The sequence below is a fragment of the Lynx canadensis genome, chromosome A1, assembly GCF_007474595.2.
Source record: "Lynx canadensis isolate LIC74 chromosome A1, mLynCan4.pri.v2, whole genome shotgun sequence".
Taxonomy (NCBI): Eukaryota; Metazoa; Chordata; class Mammalia; order Carnivora; family Felidae; genus Lynx; species Lynx canadensis.
In genome coordinates, this window is record NC_044303.2 from 67574908 (window position 1) to 67601799 (window position 26892).

A 26892-nucleotide genomic window follows, 5' to 3' on the forward strand; every position below is an offset into this window, starting at 1 on the left:
GCTGGGCTGGGAGCAAGAATGAACTGTAAGCAGACACAAGGGATCTTAAAAGTTTGACAGAAATGGCCTAAAACTGTGGTAGCGGTCACATACTTGGTACATTTGTTAAAAATCAGAATCACATACTTAAAATGCATGAATTTTATGGTATAAATTATACCTTTATAAAGTTATTAAAAAAGAGACAATGTGTACATGTCTTAAAACTCCATTAGAAGCCTTGTGATAAAGTATTACTCTAATTTTCCCCCATAAATTCTTCCTTACTCATTACACCTTAGCCCCTCTGGTGCCAAATCTTTGTTCTATAACCTCTAAAAAATACTGCCATCTCCTCAGTTTCCCTATGTTTTTCATTATTTTGGTAAAATCATTTTATTCTTAAAAATACACATTTAGGATATAGAACTAGAAGGCCCACTACATGAAACTCTCATTACTCCGCAGAGCTTAACCTAAGAGTGAGGAGGGTGCTGTCCTTACTTCATTCATCTCTGCTCTTTCACAGTCCTAAGTGTGTTTGCATCCTAGGAAGGTGCGGGGACCATAGGTCATTTCACAGCTCGCTCCTGTGTACCTTACAAATGGAGGTAAAGGTGCTCTCATGCTGGTCAGCCCTGGGGGCAAGTTCTTGCACAAGCCAGTTTTGCCAGCGTCTCTTACCCTTTTTTCCCCTGATGAATTTAAGTATTTACGATGGTCAGATCGTTGTGTGTGTACTATGGGTATTAGATTTAAGAGATTAAAAACCCTGCTTAATTTCTCTTCTCATTCTTATAGCTCAAATCTAATCCAAGTGAAAATGAAGAAAAGGAAGCCCAGTTTCAACTTGTGAAATCTGATGAAATGCAGCGTTTGCGCTCACAAGCGCTTGATGCTTTTGAAAGCTCAGATTATACTGCTGCTATAACCTTCCTTGATAAGATTTTAGAGGTAAGTTTCTTAGACATTGCAGCTGGCAAGCCTGACACATGCTGTGTTTTACTCTGAGGCACATTCATGCACTTTGACATGTTATGTATCACAAGCAACCTAGAGAGGATAAGATCACATTGGTCCTTGGGCTTTTAGCTCTTAAGTGAGAGATGGTGTTTATGTAGAACAAAATTTGGAACTGGAGTTTGCAGTAAATGTACTCGATGTGCTGTGGAATGGGAGTTACACATTTTTATACATTGCTTGCTTTACTGTTTTTGTTTGATTTTGCATGGGGGGGTGGAGAGAATTCTAGAAGTTAGATAAAGGGGGTGAAAGATGAAAGAACTGGTTGAAGAAAAAGGAAAAGTAATGTTTCAGGGGAAGAAGGTTTAGAGTGAGAAGTCTATAGGGAAGAAGCAGATGGAATGTTGACAAGCCCCAGAGGTCAAGACAAGAGCTCAGTCTATAGTTTCCTTGCCTCTGAAGGACTTAATGACAGATGGTTTCAGAAGGAAGTCTACTGAGATATTCAAGTAGGAGCAATCCTAATTCTTGTTTATTTATCATTTTCATGGCACTTTGATGTACAATTGCATTTAATCATGGCAGGAAACTTAACGTATGTAGAGTAGGTGCTTCTTTGATAATTTTATAGAGGAAATTGTGTGATACAGTCGAGTGGAATTCATGTTTTATTAAATTATTTTGTTTATGATTTGTTAAGGAAACATAAAGTTATAATTTTTATCTTCCAGGACTTAGATAACCATTTTTACCTACTTGATTAGCCAAGATATTTAATTTATGTACGTGTTGATTTTGGTATCTAAAATATGTGAAAAGTTGATATGACCTTAGAACAGCTCTAAGAAATGTGTAAAGATACTTCCACAGGCCCTATTGGTGACCTTTTGGGTTTACATTTTTAAAAAAAACTCATGCATTTATAAACATTTTGACAAAGTGGAAATGGTGAAGCCTCCACCTTCTCACATTGTTCTCCTCTTTTCTTTGTTTTTGTGGTATGAGAATTTAATTTCAAGGAGACAACATTTTACAAAAGAGAGTTCTATTTAGTTATTAGTAGAATAGAAGTATTTTGCAGGTTTAGAACCTAGATTTTATGTTTTGGAACTAGAAATTAGAATTGTTGATTAAGTACAAAAACCTGACTAAAGAATATTCTTTTCAAAATCAGATGTGCTTCACTGGGAGCAGCCTTCTAATAGTAATGCCATGTATTCTTATTTTCAGAGTTTTAAAATTATATAATTGAAGGAAGTAGGAAAGGGGCCTTGTTAGCGTATACATCCCTTCCCCCATTAGAATTGAAGATATCCTTGGAGAAATTATTTTGTCGCATCTGAATTGTATCAGCCTTTTTAATACTTTACGATATAGAAATCACAGTAATTGAAGATGGTTTCATGTTGATAAGTGTGTCAGCAAACTACGCGGGATGAAGTATGAGTGTGCATAGTTTACTGCTTCTTAAAGTCTAGTTCTCTTGTTTCTCAAGGTTTGTGTTTGGGATGCAGAACTACGGGAACTTCGAGCTGAATGTTTCATAAAAGAGGGGGAACCTAGGAAAGCGATAAGTGACTTAAAAGCTGCATCAAAGTTGAAGAATGATAATACTGAGGCTTTTTATAAAATCAGCACACTGTACTATCAACTAGGAGACCATGAACTGTCCCTCAGGTCAGCTCTAGTGACATACACATCTCGTCCTCATCCTCTTTTCACTGTTGGCAGTAAGATGATAATCCCGTTTTTAAAGACTTTAATTTTAAATTAAAACTGTGGTTAAGGTTGTTTTTATATTCTTTATTTGTATATTTTGTATTTTCCCTAAGTTATTTTATTTCCACATAGTTTATTTTCATGAGCTATGCTTATTAAAATAGAGATATATTTGCAGAAAGAAAATAGGGTGTTTAATGTATAATTCTACTTAAGTTATTATAATTTGAGTTAATACGTGTGTGTGGCACAATGCCACATGTAAAAGTATATGGTCAGTTGTTAAGTCAGTGTGTTTTGTTTAATCGTTACAAGCAAAAAATACCTTTAGTGTGATTTCTGTATTGTGGAAAACCAGTCATTAATTATTTTGACTTGGAGTATTTTCCTGTTTTTAAATACATGAGCAGTGAAGTTCGTGAATGTCTTAAACTGGACCAGGATCATAAAAGGTGTTTTGCACACTATAAACAAGTAAAGAAACTTAATAAGCTAATTGAGTCAGCTGAAGAGCTCATCAGAGACGGCAGGTAAGAATGTGTTTGTCTGCAGTCTACAGCCTCCCTTCTCTGTCTTTTCTGGGCACAAAAGAAGAGTTGAACTGCTTGCTCTCTTACTCATTAGCCATTGAGGATAGACTATCCTAGATAGCCCCGGGCCTTGGCAAAACTACTGCAGCTCTACTTAATATTATTATTTTTAAATATTTATTTATTTTTGAGATACACAGAAAGAGAGAGTGCGAGTAGAGGAGGAACAGAGAGAGAGGGGGACACAGAATCTGTAGCAGGCTGCAGGCTCTGAGCTGTCAACACAGAGCCTGACGTGGGGCTCGAACTCACGAAGCGTGAATTCCGTTGGATGCTCAACTGACTGAGCCACCCAGGTGCCCCTGTACTTATTTTTAATAAGGCGGAATATAAGTAATAGTAACTGCATAATATTCTTACCAGCAGATTTATTTATATTTCACCAAATATTTTTTTTTTTTTTTTTTTTTTTTTTAAATTTTTTTTTTTCAACGTTTATTTATTTTTGGGACAGAGAGAGACAGAGCATGAACGGGGGAGGGGTAGAGAGAGAGAGGGAGACACAGAATCGGAAACAGGCTCCAGGCTCTGAGCCATCAGCCCAGAGCCCGACGCGGGGCTCGAACTCACGGACCGCGAGATCGTGACCTGGCTGAAGTCGGACGCTTAACCGACTGCGCCACCCAGGCGCCCCTCACCAAATATTTATTGAGTATCTCCTGTGTCAGGCACTGACAATGTACTAAGGGGTGCAGAGATGAATATGACATGGTTTTTGGTGTTAAGAAGCTTGAAGATTAGTGTGGGAGACGGACATATAAACTGATTGTTAAAAGATAATGTGGGATCTAGAGTGATAGAGATGTATACAGAGTATATAGAGACTTTCTTGTGGTATAAGATTCTCAGTTAAGTCCTTTTGTTAGAGCACCTGAAAAATATTGTACCACTTCTTTGTGGCCTCCATGGTTCCTGATGAGAAACCCATGGTCATTCTGATTGTTTTTCCCTAAAATAACATATTTTCCTCTGACTGCTTTCAAAATTTGTTTTCTTTGTTTTTAGTATTCAGAAGTTTAATTATGGTGTATCTTGGTGTGGATTTCTTTGTTTTTATCCTATCTGGAATTTATTTAGCTTCTAGAATATGTAGGTTTGTGTCTTGTCAAACTTGGGAAGTTTCAGCCATTACTTCTTTTTAAAGATTGCTTATATTTTAAATATTTATTTATTTTTGAGAGAGAGACAGCGTGCAAGCAGGGGAGGGGCAGAGAGAGAGAGGGAGACACAGGATCTGAAGCAGGCTCCGGGCTCCGAGCTGTCTTTAGCGCAGAGCCGAATGTGGGGCTCGAACCAATGAACCATGAGCTCACGACCTGAGCTGAAATCAAGTTTGATACTTAACTGACTGAGCCACCCAGGTGCCCCTTAGCCTTTATGTCTTGAAATATTTTTTTAGCTTTACCCTCTATCTCTAGTTTTTGTCTTAGATTCTGATTGACATAAATGTTAGCTCTTTTGTTTCAGCCCCACAGGTCCCTGAGGCTCTGTTCATTTTTCTCCATTCCTTTTCTTTCTGATCAGATTTCGTAATTTTTTTTATCATTCCAATTCACTGATTCTTTTCTCTGTCCCCTCCATTCTACTGTTGAGCACGTTCAGTGAACTTTTTATTTGGGTTTTTCTAGTTTTCAGTTCTGATAACCAAACGTTATTCTTGTATCTCTTCTGTTTCTTTGCCAAGGCCGTCTATTGCTTTCATTTCTTTAAGCATGTTTGTCACTGCTGCTATTGCCAAGGCTACTTTAAGATCTTTGTCAGATAATTGGTTTTGGAATTTATTGTCTTTTCTCGTTCAGCTTGAGATCTTACTGTCTGTTGGTATGATGAGTGGTTTCTGATTGAAACCTGGACACTTTCATTTTATAAGACTGTTTTTTAATTTAAATCTGTTTTGCCTGGCTTTTTCAGACATTGTTCCAGCAAAGCAGGGGCGGGTATCACTTTGTTGCTGTCGGGGAGGTAGAAGTTTTCCCCGTTGGCATTTGTTGATAGCTGAGGTGTGGGGTTTCTCACTACTGCTTGGAGCAGGTGGAGGTTGGGGGATATTTACTTCCAGCCATGGATGAAAGTCCTAGCTTCCCACTTGGCCTTCTCTGACACCACCATGGTGGGGGTGTGGGCACACCTCGTCATAGCCTCTCCACTTGACCTGTTGGCATTGGGAGGGAGCCTTATTTTTTCTTCTGTGGCGTTTGGCTGGAGTGGAGCTGTTATTGTCATAAATTTTCTGTCTTGCCAGGCTGCCCTTTCCAGGTCCTGTGGCTTGAGAGAGTAGGCTCTTGCTGGGTTTTGGATTTTTTGTCTGCACCCATTGGCATTTCTGGGTTGCTGGTCTCTTCAGCTCCGAGTCTGCAGTATATGAAGCAAACAAAAAAACCCGGGAAGCTTTCTCATATTGTGTTTCCCCCTCAGGCCGCATGTCCTGGGCTGGTCTGCCTCCTTCTCTCCCCTTGCTGAGTTTTTTCATATGTTGACAAATACATAATGTGTAGGGGTATTTAATTGTACCTAGTTGGCGGAAGTGGGGAAAGTACATTCACTCCACTTTCCCAGAAGCTACCTTTTTTTTTCAAGTGAAGTTCAGTACTTTCTAACTGAACTTTTTGTTTTGATCTAATCATCATTTCAAATGTAGTTGTAAAAAGGAAAGCAGGGTTTTGCATGCTCTGTACGGCTTCCTACAACTGTTGTACTATCTTGGGAAACTATACAACACTATCCCAGCTAGGATTTTGACATCAATAACTTCTGTTTTAAGCGTTCTGCTGAAATCTGTGTTTTAATACATCAGCATTTAAATGTGAAGATTGTAATGCATTTTGGGAAAAATGTGCCACAGTGGCATATAAATATATTGTTTAGTGTGCCGTTACTGAGGAAAGTAACTTCGTGTATAACATGGCTAATATTTTTCACTAGTTTTTTAAAAAAGGCTGAAATAGCTTTTATTGTTCTCAGAAAGCTAGTAAGTTGGGAATTTAAGCAGGTTCTTTTTGCAGGGAACCACATTGTACTTAGTTGTGAATATTGACATTCATTGTATAAAATGACATGTAGATAATGGGCTTTGTTATTTCATGAAGGTGTGTAGGGACCAAGAAATAAACCTGATCTCTATTTTGCTGAAAAATGCCATGTGTAAGTCAGACTTTAAGAAGATGTTTTACTCCGTTTCAAAATCATGAGCATTATTCTGTAAAGAAATTCATCATTTTGTTTGATTGGTATTCACAGGTATGCTTTGATTTGTACATAGACATTTTCTGTGGTCATGTGTTCTATCTCCCAACTTTTGACTGATAGTAAGGTAAAAGTCGTGTTTGAAGTCACGTACTCATTTAGGTGAATTGATTGAGCAACGATTAGTGAAGAGTAGAGGGGTCTTTCTTTAACCCCTGAGATAGAATTTCATTTTTACTCATCATGATTTGCTCATTAATAGATACACAGATGCGACCAGCAAATATGAGTCTGTCATGAAAACAGAGCCGAGTGTTGCTGAATATACGATTCGCTCAAAAGAAAGAATTTGCCACTGCTTTTCTAAGGTAACAGTTGTTTCATTCGCAGAAGTGTGAAAACTTAATATATGGCAAAACAGCCATAAATCCTTTTCTCACATTTACTTATAGGATGAGAAGCCTGTTGAAGCTATTCGAGTGTGTTCTGAAGTTTTACAGACGGAGCCTGACAATGTGAATGCCCTGAAAGATCGAGCAGAGGCCTATTTAATAGAAGAAATGTATGATGAAGGTTAGTCTTCAAGGAATTTGATTTGCAGTATCTAAACGTTGATGTATATGAAATTAGCACATGTTTAACATCCTTTTGTTTAGAACAAGTTTACCAGAGTAGCTGGAAGTGTTGATGACTTTAGGAAGATGGCATTGAGTTTGAAAATTAGTCTTCCTTAGTGGAACTAGTACACCATATGAGGAAAGATTTCTGCTGTTGAAACCAGTTCAGGGGGATATAAAAATAAAAATTTCAGCCTTTTTTTTGTTGTAGACAAGTTAGAATAGATAAATAGCAAAATAAAAATTTAAATGATAGATTTCGTATCATCCAGAGATAAATGCTGTTCATTTGGGATTTATATCTTTCATACTTTTTCTGTGCATATATATTAGTCTATGTTTTATGCATATATATGTGCGTGTATGTATGTATATATATTCTATGCATGTGTACAGTATACATATTATACCTACAACATACATATATATGTCATATATGTCCTACATATAAATGATCTTTTTTTAAGTTTTTTTTTTTTTTTAAGTTTATTCTGAGAGAGAGAGAGAACACGAGTGGGGGACGAGCAGAGAGAGAGAAAGAGAGAGAATTCCAAGCAGACTCCGTGCTGTCAGCGCAGAGCCCGATGGGGGCTCAGTGCCATAAGCTGTGAGACTGTGACCTCAGCAGAAATCTGGAGTCGGTGGCTTAACCAACTGAGCCACCCAGACGCCCCTAAAATGATCTTCTGTGACCAAAAGCTGTTTAGTAACATTAGGGTAGTTGCTTATCCTTCTTTGTTCAAGTTGAAGTAACAGAGAGGTTTCTTGTTAGATGTTGTAAGGACCTTGAATAAGGTCAGTGTCCTATTTTCAGAAGATAACTAAAGTATATGGTCATATATTTTAAAAAAAGGAATCCTTTCATATTTATTGTTTTGTGGCTTTTTTTATGTGACTGTATGCTATGAACATTTAAATAAGATGGTTTTTAAAAGAAGTGAGCCTTATAGCCCTTATTGCAAAGTTTTCATTTCAATCAGGTAAAGCATTTTAAATTGAGAATGGTAAGAGTATTTTTCTGGTGAAACTTGGGTTGTGGTATTCTTCCCCCCCCCCCCTCCAATTAAGTGCTGGATATTTACTTAATAAAAAAGCATGCAACTATTAATATGTATTACATTTAATGTCATGTTAAAGTAATTATGATATGGTAAGCGGTAATCCTGGGTAATACTTTAAACATACTGAGAATGTATCTGTAACAATGATAGATTACATAGGTTTGTGGCACTCATTTTCTTTTAAGACAAACTGATCATTTGTTTTCTGCTTTTCACAATTTGAAAAGAATCTTGCTCCTAAGTGGTTTCCTATGAGTGCTGACAATTCTAGTTACTGCTATTTGTGGGACATTTTATAGTATAGTCCTTGAGGTTTGGTTGGGGCTTGGAATGTACATAATCCAAATGATCTTCAAGAAGATCCTATTGGCATCCTTGTTCTTTTCACTTTTGAGCTACTGTGTCTTCTCAGTGAGATTGGCCATACTGTAGGATTCTGCATTCCCGTTAGTGTTTGGAACTCTTCATCAAAGGTACTTTTGTCATTTGTATTTAAACCCTCAGCTCTAATTGTGAAATTAGAGAAGCCACAGAAGAATATGAAAAGCGCTGTTAAAAAAATGGTTAAATCTTGTAGGCTACTAAATGTAATTTGAAGATGCTTTTGTAACTTGAAAGCTAAACTGACTTGCTTTTTAGGGAAACTTGACAGCTTAATTCTTAAAAAGATGCTTCATACTAATTTAATAGAATAGATCTGTCTTCAGAGTCTGTTTTTTCTTTTAAAATTTCTTTTAAATAGGAGTCTATTGGGGTGCCTGGGTGGCTCAGTCACTTAAGCGTCTAACTTCAGCTCACGTCATGATCTCATGGTTTTGAGCCCTGCATTGGGCTCTGTGCTTACAGCTCAGAGCCTGGAGCCTGCTCCCGATTCTGTGTCTCCCTCTCTTTCTGCTTCTCCCCTGCTTTCTCTCTCTCTCTCTCTCTCTCAAAAATAAACAGACATTAAAAAAATAAATAGGAACTTATTCTTTGTCTTTGTTGGTGGGTTTGGATTATACACTGGGAATCTTTCTGAATTAAGGTTTTCAAGTAAAATGGCTGTTTGAGTCACAAATATGGCAATTAAGCAACCTCATGGAGAGACTGAGAATGGATTTCTAGGCCTCTTAATTTGGGGGGAGGTGCCGAGGACACCTGTATAACTAAAACTGAAGGCTATTACTTATTGAATTGAAGGTTTAGTAAATGATGAGATGAGTAAGTAATCTTACTTACCTAGGCTAAATAATATTTTGAAATCCTGAGTTAAAATATGAGGGCTTTCCATATTCTGTTTACTGGCTTAGCCTTTATTTAAATAAGCAATTAAAAATGATGGTAGGAATGTAGTGAATAGAGAAAAACAAAGTTTTAGGTTAGTGAATAATGGAACATGGAGACTTATTAATTTGGAGATTCTGGCAGAGTTATCAGGAAAGATATTAGGGGATTCCACTCATGAGAAAGTAAGTAAGATTGTTGTTTGAGGATGCCTCTGAGATCATGAAAAATGAAGGAGGCTCTTCAGATAGATGAGTAATTAAAAATTTTTTTTTAATGTTTTTTATTTATTTTTTGAGAGACTGAGTGTGAGCAGGGGAAGGGCAGAGAGAGAGGAGGACAGAGGATCCAAAGCAGGCTCCATGCTGACAGGGTGACAGCAGCAAGCCCAATGCAGGGCTCGAACTCACCAACCATGAGATCACAACCTGAGTCCAAGTTGGAAACTCAATTGACTGTGTCATCCGGGCGCCCTGAGTAATTCTTTTTTTTTTTTTTTTTTTTAATTTTTTTTTTTTTCAACGTTTATTTATTTTTGGGACAGAGAGAGACAGAGCATGAACGGGGGAGGGGCAGAGAGAGAGGGAGACACAGAATCGGAAACAGGCTCCAGGCTCTGAGCCATCAGCCCAGAGCCCGACGCGGGGCTCGAACTCACGGACCGCGAGATCATGACCTGGCTGAAGTCGGACGCTTAACCGACTGCGCCACCCAGGCGCCCCCTGAGTAATTCTTTTCATAGCTTTTCAGAGGAACAAACTGACATTGAAGCGATACTAAACAGCAAAGTTCCTTTGAATATAGGGATGATTCAAGTGCCATCCTTATGAGATAAGGAGTTAAACTGGCTAGAACTTAAGCTACATGACAACCTGTGTCTTTCTTTCATTAACTGATCCATCTCAGCTACTTGTGCCTGGCACATAGCAGGCACTCATATGTTTGCTGAATGAATGAAGGTAGGTAGTTTATCAGTAAGTTCATAGTGGAAGGAGTATGGGATTTGGAATTAGTCCTATATTTGAGTCTGTGTCATTTATTTTATTTTTTGTTTTTACTTGAGGAAAATTAACATAACAAAATTTGCCATCTTAGCCATTTTTTTTTTAAGTTTTATGACTGGTGCTCATCACCACAAGTGCATTCCTTAATCCCATCACCTATTTCACCCATCCCTCACCCACTTCCCTCTGGTGACCATCACTTTGTTCTCTATAGTTAAGAGTCTGAGGGGCACCTGGCTGGTTCAGTTGGTAGAGCATGACTCCTAATATCAGGATCATGAATTTGAGCCCCATGTTGGGTATAGAGATTACTTAAAAAAAAAAAAAAAAAAAGTCTATTTCTGGATTTGTCTCATTTCCTTTTTTCCCTTTGCTCATTTTTGTGTGTGTGTGTGTGTGTGTGTGTGTGTGTGTGTGTGTGTGTTTCTTATATTCCACATGTGACTAAGATCATATGGTATTTGTCTTTCTCTGGCTGACTTAGTTCACTTAGCATTATGCTCTAGCTATATCCATGTCATTGCAAATGGCAGTATTTCATCCTTTATTATGGATGAATAATATTCTGTTGTAGATATATACCACATCTTTACCCATTCATCTATTGACACACACTTGGACTACTACCATATCCTGGCTATTGTAAATAACGCTGCTATAAATATAGGAATGCATGTGTCCCTTTGAATTCGTGTTTTTGTATTCTTTGGGTAAATACCCAGTAGTACGATTACTGGGTCATAGGGTAGTTCTATTTTTAACTTTCTGAGGAACTTCCATACTGTTCTCCAGAATGGGTGTACCAGTTTGCATTCCCACCAACAGTGCAAGAAGGTTCCCCTTTCTCCGTGTCCTCGCCAACATCTGTTCTGTCTTGTGTTGTTGATTTTGGCCATTCTGACGGGTGTGAGGTGGTATCTCATTATAGTTTTGATTTGCATTTTTCTGATGATAAGTGATGATGAGAATCTTTTCATGTGTCCATTGGCCATCTGTATGTCTTCTTTGGAGAAATGTCTGTTCATGTCTTCTGCCCATTTTAATTTTTTTTTAAATGTTAATTATGAGTTTTAATGCATCAAATATGATAAAATCAAAAAATGTAGGTGAAAAGAAACATAACATAACATATAGAAATTTTTAGCATCAATTTTTCGTGGAAAACCAAGTGGTCAAAAAATAAACAACACTATGTAGAGGATTTGAGAAGTATACCAGGACTGTAAATTTTGAATTCTGTAGTATGCAAGTAGAGACTAACTCTTTTCATAGTCCCTCTGGACATTTGTTAAAATTAATCCTAAAATAACACTCAAAGAAAAATTCCATAAACTTTAAAAATAAGAGATAATATTCTTTTTTTGTGCATTCAACAGATTTTTTTTCAATTAATTAAAACATATATTTGTCACAAAACTTAAAATAATAAACATGAAGCTGTACCTTTAAAAATTACTGATAATGGTTTCATATTGATGGGAGTAATGACATCTTTTGATATCTTTCATGAGGTGTCTATATGCAACTTGGTGAAAAGCTTAGGTTCTAGGTTAAGTTTAATACCTGGTTGGTTTATTTCCTGAGATTTGACTTCTGTCAATTTTTAGAATACAGATTCACTGTAATGAGTCAGGATGGTGGCAAGTGCTGGGGGCTCTGTTAGATGGAAATGATGGACAGAGCTCACTGGTGACTGCATTCAGACGGTAACCCAACCAGCATGTCCACATATGGTGCTATGGAGAAGGATTCCTACTCCAATCTGGCTTCATTTAGTCCTGGAAACTCATTCTTTATGTTCTACAAGCATCTGCATATAGTGTGAAAATATGCTCAATAACATGCCATTGATTTTATTCTTGAGCAAATGAAGAACCATCAACGGTAGCGAAAGAGCCAAGCTTCACAATTAGTTGTTTGCACATGTGTCCCTTATTCTTTTTTAAAAAATTAATTATTTAAATTTACATCCAAGTTAGTTAGCATATAGTGCAATAATGATTTCAGGAGTAGATTCCAGTGATTCATCCTCTATGTATAACACCCACTGCTCATCCCATGAAGGGTCTTCCTTAATGCCCCTTACCCTTTTAGCCCATCCCCCCACCCACAACCCCTCCAGCACCCTCAGTTTGTTCTCTGTATATAAGAATCTATTATCCTTTGTCTGCCTCTTTGTTTTTATATTGTTTTTGCTTTCCTTCCCTTATGTTCATCTGTTTTGTCTCTTAAAGTCCTCATATGAGTGATGTCATATGATATTTGTCTTTCTCTGACTAATTTCTCTTAGCATAATACCCTCTAGTTCCATCCACATAGTTGAAAATGGCAAGATTTTCTTTTTGATTGCTGAATAGTACTCTATTGTATACATACACCACATCTTCTTTATCCATTCATCCGTCAATGGATGTTTGGGCTCTTTCCATACTTTGGCTATTATTAACAGTGCTGCTATAAACCTTGGGGTGCATATGCCCCTTTGAAACAGCATACCTGTATCCCTTGGATAAATACCTAGCAGTGCAATTGCTGGGTTGTAGGGTAGTTCTATTTTTAATTTTTTGAGGAACCTCCATACTGTTTTCCAGAGTGGCTGCACCAGTTTGTATTTCCATCAGCAGTGCAAAAGAGATCATCTTTTTCTGCATCCTCGCCAACCTCTGTTGTTGCTTGAGTTGTTAATGTTAGCCATTCTGACAGGTGTGAGGTGGTATTTCAGTGTGGTTTTGATTTGTATTTCCCTGTTGATGAGTGATGTTGAGCATCTTTTCATGTATCTGTTAGCCATCTGGATGTCTTCTGTGGAAAAGTGTCTATTCATGTCTTTTGCCCATTTCTTCACTGGATTATGTTTCTTGGATGTTGAGTTTGAAAAGTTATTTATAGATTTCGAATACTAACCCTTTATCTGATATGTTATTTGTGTATATCTTCTCCCATTCTGTTGGTTGCCTTCAGTTTTGCTGAATGTTTCCTTTGCTGTGCAGAAGCTTTTTTTTGATGAGGTCCCAATAGTTCATTTTTGCTTTTGTTTCTCTTGCCTCCAGTGACGTGTTGAGTAAGAAGTTGCTGCGGCCAAGATCAAAGAGGTTTTTGCCTGCTTTCTCCTCGAGGGTTTTGATGGCTTCCTGTCTTACATTGAGGTCTTTCATCCATTTTGAGTTTATTTTTATGTATGGTGTAAGAAAGTGGTCCAGGTTCATTTTTCTGCATGTCGCTGTGCAGTTTTCCCAGCACCACTTGCTGAAGAGACTGTCTTTAATCCATTGGATATTCTTTTCCGCTTTGTCAAGGATTGGTTGGCCATACATTTGTGGGTCCATTTCTGGATTCTCTATTCTGTTCCATTGATCTGAGTGTCTGTTTTTGTGCCAGTACTATACTGTCTTGATGATTACAGCTTTGTAATACATCTTGAAGTCTGGGATTGTGATGCATCCAGCTTTGGTTTTCTTGTTCAGGTTTGCTTTGGCTATTTGGGATCTTTTCTGGTTCCATACAAATTTTAGGATTGTTTGTTCTAGCTCTGTGAAGAATGCTGGTGTTATTTTGATAGGGATTTCATTGAATATGTAGATTGCTTTGGGTAGTATTGATATTTTAACAATAATATTTGTTCTTCCAATCCATGAGCATGGAATATTTTTCCTTTTTTTGTGTGTGTGTCTTCTTCAGTTTCTTTCATAAGCTTTCTATAGTTGTCAGTGTATGGATTTTTACCTGTTTGGTTAGGTTTATTCCTAGGTTATGGTTTTTGGTGCAGTTGTAAATGGGATCAATTGCTTGATTTCTGTTTCTGTTGCTACATTGTTGCTGTATAGGAATGCAGCTGATTTCTGTGCATTGATTTTATATCCTGAGACTTTGCTGAATTCATGGATCAGTTCTAGCAGTTTTTTGGTGGAATCTTTAGGGTTTTCTGTATAGAGTATCATGGTGTCTGCAAAGACTGAAAGTTTGACCCTCTCCTTGCTGATTTGGATGCCATTTTTTCCTTTGTGTTGTCTGACTTATGAGACTAGGGCTTCCAATACTGTGTTGAGTAAGAGTGGTGAGAGTGGGCATCCCTGTTGTGTTCCCGGCCTTAGGAGGAAAGCTTCCCCATTGAGGATGATATTAGCAGTTGGTCTTTCATATATGGCTTTTATGATCTTGAGATATGATCCTTCTATCCCTACTTTCTTGAGGGTTTTTTTTCTTTAATCAAGAAAGGATGCTGTATTTTGTTAAATGCTTTCTCTGACTCTATTGAGAGGTTCATGTGGTTCTTTTTCTTTCTTTTATTGATGTGATGTATCACACTGATTGAGTTGCAGATATTGAACCAACCCTATATCCCAGGTATAAATCCCACTTGGTTGTGGTGAATAATTCTTTTAATGTATTTTTGGATCCAGTTGGTTAGTATCTTGTTGAGGAATTTTGCATCCATGTTCATTAGGGAAATTGGTCTGTAGTTCTTTTCAGTGGGGTCCTTGTCTGGTTTGGAATCACGCTAATGCTGGCTTCATAGAATGAGTTTGGAAGTTTTCCTTCCATTTCTATTTTTGGAACAGCTTCAAAAGAATAGATATTAACTCCTCTTTAAATGTTTGGTAGAATTCCCCTAGAAAGCCATCCAGCCCTGGACTCTTGTTTTTTGGGAGATTTTTGATTACTGGTTAGGGGTCTGTTCAGATTTTCTATTTCTTTCAGTTTTGGTAGTTTATATGTTTCTAGGAATTTGTCCATTTCTTCCAGCTTGCCCAATTTATTGGCATATAATTGCTGATAATATTCTCTTATTTTTGTTTGTATTTCCACAGTGTTGGTTGTGATCTCTCCTCTTTCATTCTTGATTTTATTTATTTGGGTCCTTTCCCTTTTCTTTTTGATCAAACTGGCTAGGAGTTTATAAATTTTGTTAATTATTTCAAAGAACCAGCTCCTGGTTTCATTGATCTGTTCTTTTTGTTGTTGTTTTCGTTCCTTTTTTTTTTTTTTTTTTTTTTTTTTTGCTGTTTTTCCAACTCTTTAACGTGAAAGGTTAGGTTGTGTATCTGAGACCTTTCTTCCTTCTTTAGGAAGGCCTGGATTGCTATATACTTCCCTTATATGACCACTTTTGCTGCATTCCAGAGGTTTTGGACTGTGGTGTTACCATTTTCATTGGCTTCCATGTACTTTTTAATTTCCTCTTTTACTTCTTGGTTAGCCCATTTATTCTTTAGTAGGATGTTCTTTAGTCTCCAAGTATTTATTGTCTTTCCAAATTTTTTCCTGTGTTTGATTTCGAGTTTCATAGTGTTGTGGTCTGAAAATATGCATGGTATGATCTCAATCTTTTTGTACTTCTTGAGGGCTGATTTGTGTCCCAGTATGTGATTGGCTCTGGAGAATGTCCCATGTGTACTCTAGAAGAGTGTGTATTCTGCTTTAGGATGAAATGTTCTGAATATCCATCTGGTCCAGTGTGTCATTCAAAGCCATTGTTTCCTTGTTGATTTTCTGTTACATGATCTGTCCATTGTTGTAAGTGGGGTGTTGGAGTTCCCTACTATTGTGGTATTACTATCCATGAGTTTCTGTATGTTTGTTATTAATTGATTTATGTATTTGGGTGCTCCACGTTTGGAGCATAAATGTTTACAATTGTTAAGTCTTCTTGGTGGATAGACCCCTTAATTATGATACATTTCCCTTCTTCATCTCTTATTACAGTCTTTATTTTAAAAAATCTAGTTGTTTGATGTAAGTATGGATACTCTGGCTTTCTTTTGGTGACTATTAGCATGATATGGTTCTCCATCCCCTTATGTTCAATCTGAGGGTGTCCTTAGGTGTAAAATGGGTCTCTTGTAAACAGCATATAGATGGATCTTATTTTCTTATCCATTTTGTTACCCTGTGTCTTTTGATTGGGGCATTTAGTCCATTGACATTTAGAGTGAGTACTTAAAGATACAAATTTATTGCCATAATGTTGCCTGTAGAGTTGGAGTTTCTGGTTGTGTTCTCTGGTCCTTTCTAGTCTTTATTGCTTTTGGACTTTTTGTGTTTTTGTTTTTGTTTTTCTGTTTTTTTCATCTTTTCTCAGAGTCCACCTTAAAATTTCAGGTCTGGTTTAGTGGTCATGAACTCCACTAGTTTTTGTTTGTCTGGGAAACTTTTTATCTTTCCTTCTATTTTGAGTGACAACTTTGTTGGATAAGGAATTCTTGGCTGCATATTTTTCTAATTCAGCACATTGAATATATCCTGCCTCTCCTTTCTAGCCTGCCATGTTTCTGTGGATGGGTCTGCTGCAAACCTGATCTGTCTTCCCTCATAGGTTAAGGGCTTTTTTTCCCTTGCTGCTTTCATGATTCTTTCCTTGCCTGAATATTTTGTGAATTTGACTATGATAGTCCTTGCTGATGGTCAGTTTTTGTTGAGTCTAATGGGAGTTTTCTGTGCTTCCTGGATTTTGATGTCTGTGTTGTTCCTTGGTTAGGAAAGTTTTCCACTATGATTTGCTCACATAAACCTTCTACCCCTTTTTCTCTCTCTTCATCTTATGGGACCCCTATGATTTGGATGTTATTCCTTTTTAATGAGTCACTGAGTTTTCTAATTCTTAAATCATGTGGTTTTGCCTTAGTGTCTCTCTTGTCTTCTGCTTTATCAGTTTGTCCATAACTTTGTCCTCTGTATTGCTGAATTCCTGCTCTGCTTCATCCATCTTTGCCGCTGTGGCACCTATTTGAGATTGTATCTCAGTTATGGCATTTTTAAATTTTGACCTGACTGGATTTTACTTCTTTTATTTCTGAAAAAAGGAATTCTATGCTTGTTTCCACCCCAGCTAGTATTTTTATTATCGTGATTCTAAATTCTGGTTCAGACATCATGCTTGTATCTGTGTTAAGTCCCTGGCTGTCATTTCTTCCTGTTCTTTCTTTTGGGGTGAATTCCTTCGTGTTGTCGTTTTGAAGGAAGGAAAATAACTAGTAAAGTAAAAAGCAAAATTAAAATTAAAAAATTGAAAACAACACACAAAAAAATCAAATAAAGGATGCTAGATCCTAGGTGTGTTTTCATCTGGTTGTTTTAAGAACCTTGATAGAATAGAGAAAAAAGGGAAAGAAGAAAAAAAAAGGAAAACATTTGAAAATATAAAAAATGAATACAATAAAATAGAATGAAATGATGAAAATAAAGTAGAATTTAAAAAATTTACAAAAATAAATACAGTAGAAAAATTAAATATTTTTTATAAAACAAAATAAAAATAGATTTATCTTTCTGTATTCAAGAATAAGAAAAGAAAAAGGGAAAATAAATTGAATACATGGACCAGTGAACAGAATGAAATACAATTGAAATTATATCCAGTTTCCGCTGGAAGTCAAACTACGAAGCACTTTAGAGTCCATAAACTAAGCAGGCGGAGAGACTTGTGTTCCTCTAGAGCAGTTAGCCCAGTTGGACAGGGCTTGGTGTAACACCTTGTTTTCCACTAGATGGTGCTGCTTAATTACTGGGGTGGATCATTGTGGCTCGTGTAGGCATGTATGTGCATGTGCAGGAGGGGTGAAAATGGCTTCACCCAGCTACCCAGTCTCTAGCATCAGAACTCTGCTCTCGTCAACCTGCAGTCTAGCACCCCTCCTTTTTCTGTGGCTTCTGTTCACTCCCCTTTTCTACACTGTACGTGACGAACCCATCAGCCTGCCAGGTGGCATGTCCCTTCCGAGTTTTATCTCAAATGGGGCTGTTTCCAAACCCCTCACTTCTGAGGGCCCTGCAGTGTTGACCTGCTCAGACCCTCTGGGGGAGGGTCTTACTGAGCAATGGCTGGGTGCCGGCCCACCCCCAGGAACGTTGGGGCGACTGCGCTGCTGCAGATACCCCAAGACTGCAACTGGGCTTTGGCCCACCCCAGAAAAACCCCAGAAAAAGTTCACGTGATCATGTAGCAGCAGGGTTTCAGGGATTATGGTAAATCACAACACGCATCTGGCACCAGGTTTCACCCTTAATGTCCTTCTTCCAACACCAGTGAACGTGGCTGTTGTCCAGGGTCTGCTGGGACCTTTGCCTGTGGCGAGGCTGCACAGCCTCTACCCAGTGTCCTCCCAGCAGGGGAACCACCTCTCCCCCTGTGGCCCAAGGACCTCTCAGACCTCATTCTCTCTCCTGGGGATTCATCCTTCCCACCAGAGCTCTGCCAGATATTGAGCTGCAGGGTTTCAGACTCTGCACTCCCTATAGAGTCAATGTTATTTAAACCCTCTCCTTTCTCCCTTTCTTGTTCAGTCACTTGCGGGTATTTCCACTTTTTCTCTTTCTCCCCAGCTGCTCTCAGGGGAAGTGCTTTTCCTGTACTCTCCTCCCTGTCTCCGTCCTCTTGACACAAACAAAAATAGCTCCTTACCCTCCATGGCTTCTCCCTCCCCCAGTTAACCTCTCTGCACTACATACTTGCTGAGTTCTGTGGTTCACATTGTGCACATTGCTGTGTTAATCCTCAATTCAGTGTTCTAGGTGTACAAGATGTTTTGGTGTCGATCTTAGCTGCATTTCAGGGACAAGAGAGGCAAGAAAAAACCTTCCATGCTGCTCTGCCATCCTGTCCCCTTGTCCATTTTTAAATTGGATTATTTGTTTTTTTGGGTGTTGAGTTTTACAAGTTCTTTATATACCCTCTATTAGATATGTCATTTACAGATATCGTCTCCAATTTTGTAGGTTGCCTTTTAGTTTTGTTGATTGTTTCCTTTTGCTGTGCAGAAGGTTTTTATTTTTTAATATTTTAATGTTTATTTAAAATTTTTTTAAATGTTTATTTTTGACAGAGACAGAGCATGAGTGGGGGAGGGGCAGAGAGAGAGAGGGAGACACAGAATCCGAAGCAGGCTCCAGACTCTGAGCTGTCAGTATAGAGCCTGACGCTGGGCTTGAACCCACGAACTGTGAAATCATGACCTGAGCCAAAGTCAGACGCTTAACCGACTGAGCCACCGAGGAGCCCCAATGTTTGTTTATTTTTGAGAGACACAGAGACAGAACACAAGTTGGGGAGGGGCAGAGAGAGATGGAGACAGAATCTGAAGCAGACTCTAGGCTCTGAGTTGTCAGCACAGAGCCTGATGTGGGGTCGATCTCACAAACTGTGAGGTCATGACTTGAGTCAAAATCCAGAGTCGGACGCTTAACCAACTGAGTCACCCCGGTACCCCTGAATGTTATTATGTTTGTGTTACTACATTTGATGGAGTCATGAGTTCCCTAGGTCTATTCTCATTTTGCATAATTCTTTTTACTTTCTTTTGTGTTCAACTAGATCACTTTCCGTTCTTGTCTTCTAGGTCATTAATTCAGTCCTCTGCTTCTTCCAGCCTGCTGTTCATTTCATCAAGTGTGTTTCTCATTTAATTTATTGAGCCCTTTATCTCTGCTATGTTATTCTTTATCTCTGTTGTTTCACTCATGTTCTCCACTCTTTTCCCAAGTCCGGTGATTATCCTTAAAGTCTCCCTCCACCAGGCATGTTACTTATATCCGTTTTGCTTTAGATCTCTGGCAATGGCCTTGTCCTATTCTTTCATTTGGGACTAATTCTTCTATCTTGTCGTTGTGTCTAAGTCTCTGTGCCTACTTCTGTGTGCTAGGAAAGGCAACTATCTCCTGTTCTTGAGGGTGATGGCTTTGTGAAGAAGAGGTCCTGTAGTGCTCTGTAGTGTCCCCTGTTCCCCAAGGCCTGGCTCTTCCAGGAGCGTCTCCAGTGTGTACTGCGTGTGCCCTGCTCTCGTGCCCCTGCTGCTTTATCCTTCAGGCTGGTCATCTCCAGAGCCTTTCTTTGCCTGTTGTGGACATTGCTTGATCCCTGGCCTGAACGTGGTGAGTTCTAACTAGTTGTGCTCTGGTCGGCTTGTGAAATGTGACGTGTTGTCGCTGCCTCATCCCACAAATACAACTACATAACTATGAAGTCATCCTCAATACCCCCAAAATCCATCTGAAGACAGGAAAAACAAACTCCACAACTAAGAGTGGAGAAATGTGAAATGTGACGTGTTGTCGCTGCCGCTGGAACGGAGGCCTTGGAAAACTCCTGGATGGGGAGATGAGGTGTCAGAAGGGGTTTGGGCTTGTCTGGGGGAGGGTGCCAGTCACACTGGGACTGAAGTGGGCCTGACTGGGAAGGGCAGTTCTTCTGGTGCGTGGGGGGAAGGGGAGCTTGGTGTAAGCAAGTTAGGTAGTGAGCGTCCAGGCTCTGTGCTTATGCTCAGGGGCAGGGCAGGGAAATGGTGCTGACTGGTTCCTTTGTTCCCAGAGGGGGCCTATGTTTGAATGCTGCTTCTCGGGGACACACTCTGAAATGAGCAGCTAACCTCCCACTGTGTGCCCCTGGTGCTCTTCCAATTGCTGTTTCCATGCTGTATGTCCGCAGGCTGTTTGCCCAGCCTTTTCTCCAAGAGCAGTACAATGTGCTCTAAGTTCTCCCAGAGCCAATCACGCTGACCCTAAAATTCTAGGCTGTAAGCCCCGCTGGTTGTAAGAACCTGCAAAATTTGGGTCCTCTCACTTTCCTAGCCAATTGCTATGGTGATTTATTTTCCCTGCGTGCTCCTCTGTGTGGTACTCTGTCTTTTGCCCTTCTCTATGACTCCAGCACTGTCCCCACCACAGTGGCCACAATCTGTTTTTCTCCCAAAGAGTGTCTTTGTACTTCCTGCCTCTTTTGAGGTGGCCTCTTCTCCACTCTTAGTTGTGGAGTTTGTTTTTCCTGTCTTCAGATGGATTTTGGGGGTATTGAGGATGACTTCATAGTTATGTAGTTGTATTTGTGGGATGAGGCAAGCCTAGGGTTCTCTTACTCCTGCTGTCTCCAGCATCTTTAGCTGTTTTTAAGGTACGAGTACGTTCACATTGTTGTGCAACCACACGAAATGACAGGACAGTTTGTGGCCTCAGCTGGAAAACTCCAAAGATAGTGGTTGGAGTTATCTGAAGCCTTATCTAGTCACGTGGCTGGAGGTTGATGCTGGCTGTTGGCAGAGGCCTTAGCTGGGGCTGGTGGCTAGAGCACCTGCCTGTACCTTCTGCATGTGGCCTGGGCTTCCTCACAGCGTGCTGACTAGGTGCCAGGGCAAGTATTCTGTAACCCCAAGCCAAAGACTTTCCTACACTGGGGACCTCGTTCTTGCCCATGGTGTTTCTCCACCTTCTCTACCATCAGACGGGGAGAGGATCACTGGCAGAAGCCACAGTTCTAGGTCAACTTGTTACCCTCACCCCAAAGACCAGGAAAACCCCAACTCCAAGAGACCTCTCAGACTCCAGAACACTCCTCCTATGTTTTTTGGTACATTGTTTCCATTATATTCATTTTCAGGACAGTTGTTTGGACCTTGCATTGACTTCTCTCTATAAACAGTTGTATGGGATGCCTAGCTTCTAGGTCCAATCTGTGACTGCTGCATTAACTCCATTTGACACAGGTGTTCTGGTATTACTATGGATATCCAAAATTCTAAGAAAAGGAGCCGAGTAGTACTTTTTCTAGATAAAGAGCTGGCCTGGGCAAAATTGTAAAATAGATAAAGTTTGTCTTTGATGTCCTGTGTACAGATTCTTGTGTCCTCTTGCTTATCCTGGGACACTATCTCATGACACTCTCTAGGCTCACCATCTTCCACAAAAATATTCTGTGTTCAAGATTTATACCACCTCCTTGCTTCAGTGCTCTTGTGCCCCCCAGTACAGTAGTATTTGAGGAACAGTGGCTAATTTTAGGATATTTACATAAAACACGGATAGATTTCTATTCCTTATGATATAAGCAAGTGCCTGTGCCACCACTTACATGTTAGGCAGTGTTGGGGGCAGGTATAGAGCTACAGGGCTCATCCTGAGTCAGGAAGGACTGAGAGTGGATCATATTTGTCATGGCTGCTGCTTTTTTTTTGAGGTCATTGGCCAGATTCCCTGGCTCCCAATATATGGGGAGAAGGAAGGGAAGAGATTGGTTGTATTTAAGATCATACCTAAAGTTAGCTTTGTAAGTTGGAAGCTGCTTGTGTACAGTTGACCCTTGAACAACATGGGTTTGAACTGCATGGGTTCACTTACATGTACATTTATTTTGATAAATACAGTACAGTAGTATAAATGTATTTTTTCTTTCCTAGGATTTAAATTTTGTTCTTTAGCTTACCTTATTGTAACAATACAATGTATAATATATATACAAAATCTGTGTTAATCCACTGTTCATGTTATGGGTGAGGCTTCCGGTCAGCACTGGCTACTATTAGTTAAGTTTTTGGGGAATCAACAACTATATGCAGATTTTCTTTTGTGTAGGGGGTCAGTGCCCTAACCCTGACATTGTTCAAGGGTCATCTGTTCTGATGATGCTAGTCATATAACTGTGGGCCCACGTAGTCAGAATCTTGAAAGCAGGTATTTTTGAACCTTCCACGTCTTGAAATAGGTGCATCTCCCTTGGCTTCACCTAAGGAGTTGGAAGCAGGTTGTTAGCCTAGAAAATGGCTTAGTCCTTTGCAAAGACAACTAGTGTAAGATGCTGTATATGTGGATTGCTTAAGTCCTTTGGTTATAAATTCATGAACTGTAAGTCTGGCCTCCATTTTTATTTACATACAGACTGCTTAGCCATAGCCCCTTCTTTTCTTTTTAAAAGTGCATGGTTTCAGGGGTGCCTGGCTGGCTCATTTGGTAGAGCCTCCAACTCTTGCTTTTAGGGTCATGAGTTTGAGCCCCATGTTGGGTATAGAGATTACTGAGAAAAATAAAAGTGCATGGTTACAGGGAGACTACAAAGCTCCCTGCTCTGTGGGGATTAGCACATTTACCAATCAGCTTAGATTTAGCACATTTGCATATCATATATTGCTGGGCAAAACATGGTACCACTTGTATCTTGGCAACACTGGGACTTCCTCTAGGAAATACTGAGGAATCCATGAGCTTAATAGGAGATGGAGAAATGGAAATATTTACAGTAGTTCAGCAGCATTATGCAGCAGAAAAAGATACGTTACAAGCTAATTTCCAAATGATCAAAAGCATAAAGTATTGGAAAAAATATTAAGGAAAAAAATTGGGACAGACACCAGGTGTGGGAGATGTAGCTGGAACAGAAGTCCAGGGGCAGGAGAATGATGGGGTCCTTTGCTTTTCCAGTGGTGACAGGCACATCTGACTGGACAGAGGGGAAGTTTGGATAGGGGGAAGAAAGACATTTGATAGGTTTTTGTGTGACCTCAAATATTGAAGTGACTTCTTTAAGAGAAATAAAAACAAACCCAAGTATTTATCATGTTACAATAGAGACAGACTAAGTACATGAAACAAGGCCTATATTTATGTCTGTCTACTCCAGGGCTTAAATACAGTTGGTGAGATCTCCTGACTATTGATAGAGAAATTATAGTGCAGGATTTAGAATTTCATAGTCTGACAAACTGAAATTCTCTCTTTGTATTTTACTGTTGACACTATCTCTTTTCCAAGTGAAAAATTCAACACCTATGTATACAGCACATTGATACATAGCTTCAGTTAGTGTGCAGGCCATGTTATGTCCATGTTATGGACTTCCTAGAGGAAGTCCCAGTGTACAGAATTAAACCTCTACACTATTTAAATCAGCCTAAAATGTAATGGTTGAGCTTGCCCTCAGTCTAATGTTGGAATGCAGTCTACTGTAGGAAGTAGTTACATGCATGGAGTTTGACTTTAATAATATCAGAAATAGCTCACTGTTTTCTTACATGATGAGGCTATATTATAAGAGTTCTTGGATAAGGTCGTTGTCTTAAGAATGAATATGTAGAAAACAAGGTGGTAGAAAATTTATGATTTCCATTGTCTTTATTAGGACAGTCTCAAAGCAGGGAAACATTCCCCCTTACATGCGATTATGAGAAATTTCAAATACAGAAAGAAGTAGAAAGAATTTTACAGTAAGCACTCATGTCCTCACTATCTAGATTCTGAAGTTAATATTTTATTATGTTTTGTCATATTTAATCTGCCTATCCCTCTATTTTTCTGTCAGTTCATCTTTTTTAGATGCATTTCAAAACAATGTAGACTTTAGTTTACTTTTCCCCAAATACTTCAACTGGCATATCATTAACTAGAATTTGTTTACTGTTTTCCTTTTTATTCCTTATTGAGGGAGAGTAGTTTTAGATACAATGAAATGCACACATCTTAGGGATACCAGTCCTGAGTTCTGATACCCATGTCATCTATTAAAAAGAAAATTATTTGTGATACTTGTTAAAGACCTTAAGGAAGGCTTTATTCTTGTGAAGGGGAGTGGCTAATCACCATAGGTGTAGGGACCACTACTGCAGTGTGGGGTCTTGCAGTGAGGGGGAGACTGGGTTCAACTCTGACACCAACAAGGACAAGTGGGGATTTATAACCAAGGAGCATCATGGGGGTCACTGGATGGAAAATTACCAAGAGGAAACATCATGGAAAGGGGGGATTCTTGCTGATGGCAGGGCAGGGTAGGGAATGAGAAAATTGATCAGATACAAATTCAAATTTGGTCAGATACCAAAATCAGGGAGATGTTAGCTAAACTGACTTAGCAGGATTCTTGCTCAAACTGGATTATATAACAACCAAGAGGAAAACCCAAGGTCAGGCCCTTAGAAAGAGGTCTCAGAGGAGCCTGACTAAAATTTTGGTTAAAGAGAGTGTCAAACGCAAACTCCTATCAAGATACAGAACATTACATTTTCTTCTTGTCCCTCACCAATCAGTCCCGATCCACTGCTCAGGCAGCCCTTGTCCTGATTTTCCTCATTTAGTTTTTCCAATTCTAGATCTTCATATTAATAGAACCATGTTGTATGTCCTCTTTTTTTTAATGTTTATTTTTGAGAGAGTGTGCATGAGCGCAAGCGGGCAGAGAGGGAGACACGGAATCTGAAGCAGGCTCCAGGCTCTGAGCTGTCAGCACAGAGCCCGACGTGGGGCTTGAATTCACAAACCATGAGATCATGACCTGAGTAGAAGTCGGATGCTTAACCCACTGAGCCACCTAGGCGCCCCTCTTTAACTTCTAATACTGATAGTTTTGTAATTCTTTTTTTCCTTCTTAATATAGCTTGAGTTTAGCCAAATTTATTGGTCTTTTAAAGGCAACAACTTTAGGGATTTATTAATGTTTTCTATGATTTTCCTTTATTTCATTGATTTCTTCTTTGTTTCCTTCCTTTGACTTATTTTGGGTTTACTTTGTGCTTTTTGTGGTTGAATTGCCAATGATTTTAGGTCTCTCTCTTTTTTCCTTCAGTATAAGCATTTAAATTTTTAATGTTTTTATTTATTTTTGAGACAGAGAGAGAGACAGTGCACGAGTAGGGGAGGAGCAGAAAGAGAGGGAGACACAGAATCCAAAGCAGGCTCCAGGCTCTGAGCTGTCAGCACAGAGCCTGACGCGGGGCTCAAACTCACGGGCTGTGAGATCATGGCCTGAGCCAAAGTTGGATGCCCAACCGACTGAGCCACCCTTCAATATAAGCATTTAAAGCTGTACATCTCATATTTTGTTTTCATTATCATTTGGTTTGAAATGTATTCTAATTCCCTTCTTTTTTGACACATGGATTATTTGGATTTTTTTTTAATTTTGAAATGTTTGGTGGTATGTTATTAATTTTATGTGGTCACTGTACATACTTCATGTGATTTCCTTCCTTTTAAATTTATGTAGACCTGTCTTTTAGTCCAGTATGGTGTCTGTTTTTGCTGACTGTTCTATGTGAACTTGAAAATAATGTGTATCTGCAGTTGTTGCGTGTAATGTTTATGTTAGTTTTCCCATCAATTGCTGAGAGAGGAGAGTTTTCAAGATCTTTAATTACCTGTTGTGAAGGTTGCAAACTTTCTTATCTTTCCCTTTAATATTGTCCATTTTTCCTTTAAGCACTTTGAAGGTCTGCTATTAGCAACGCATGCATCTGTGACTGCTAAATTCTGTGCGTGAACACTGCTTCCTGTCTCATATCCCCTCCTACCAAGTCCAGAAAGGAGTATTTCAGTATTCTCAAAAAACTCAGAGGAAGAATTATTTTTTACCCCAGATTTTTATATATAGCAAACTATCAATTAAGGTAGTTTTTTGTAATTATTTGGAAATTTTCCTTTTCAGTTCCATATCTCTGTGGAAAGCCTGTGGCTTTATTTCTCTGTGAAAATTGTTCTGTTTAGTTTTTCTTTTAGGATCAGTTTGTGTTACTCATTTGAGTTTTCAAATTTAGCAAAGTAGTAGTCTCATTATTTTAATTTCTTCTATCTTATTTGTCACTTATTTCTTATTTTTGGTTTTGATCCTGCTTTCTTTTCCGATTAGGTTAGAGATATGTATTGATTTTTGCCAAGAACTAAGCCTTTTGACTTACCAGTTCTTTTTCTTCTTCATCCCTCCTTTGGTTGTGGTTTCTCTAGCTTTCTCTTTGGTAAGTTCATCCTCGAGGGGTTCCTAGGAAAATTTATT

The 26892-nt window shown here is 38.9% G+C and overlaps 1 protein-coding gene across 1 annotated transcript in view; it reads left to right on the forward strand.

Moving 5' to 3' along the window:
- Window positions 1-26892, forward strand: part of DNAJC3 (DnaJ heat shock protein family (Hsp40) member C3) — a 90357-nt gene that overhangs the window by 51322 nt on the left and 12143 nt on the right. The window contains exons 5-9 of the mRNA XM_030312874.1: window positions 781-933; window positions 2438-2619; window positions 3072-3191; window positions 6697-6802; window positions 6887-7007. Of these exons, the coding sequence (XP_030168734.1) occupies window positions 781-933; window positions 2438-2619; window positions 3072-3191; window positions 6697-6802; window positions 6887-7007 (682 nt within the window). The remainder of the gene's footprint in view (window positions 1-780; window positions 934-2437; window positions 2620-3071; window positions 3192-6696; window positions 6803-6886; window positions 7008-26892) is intronic.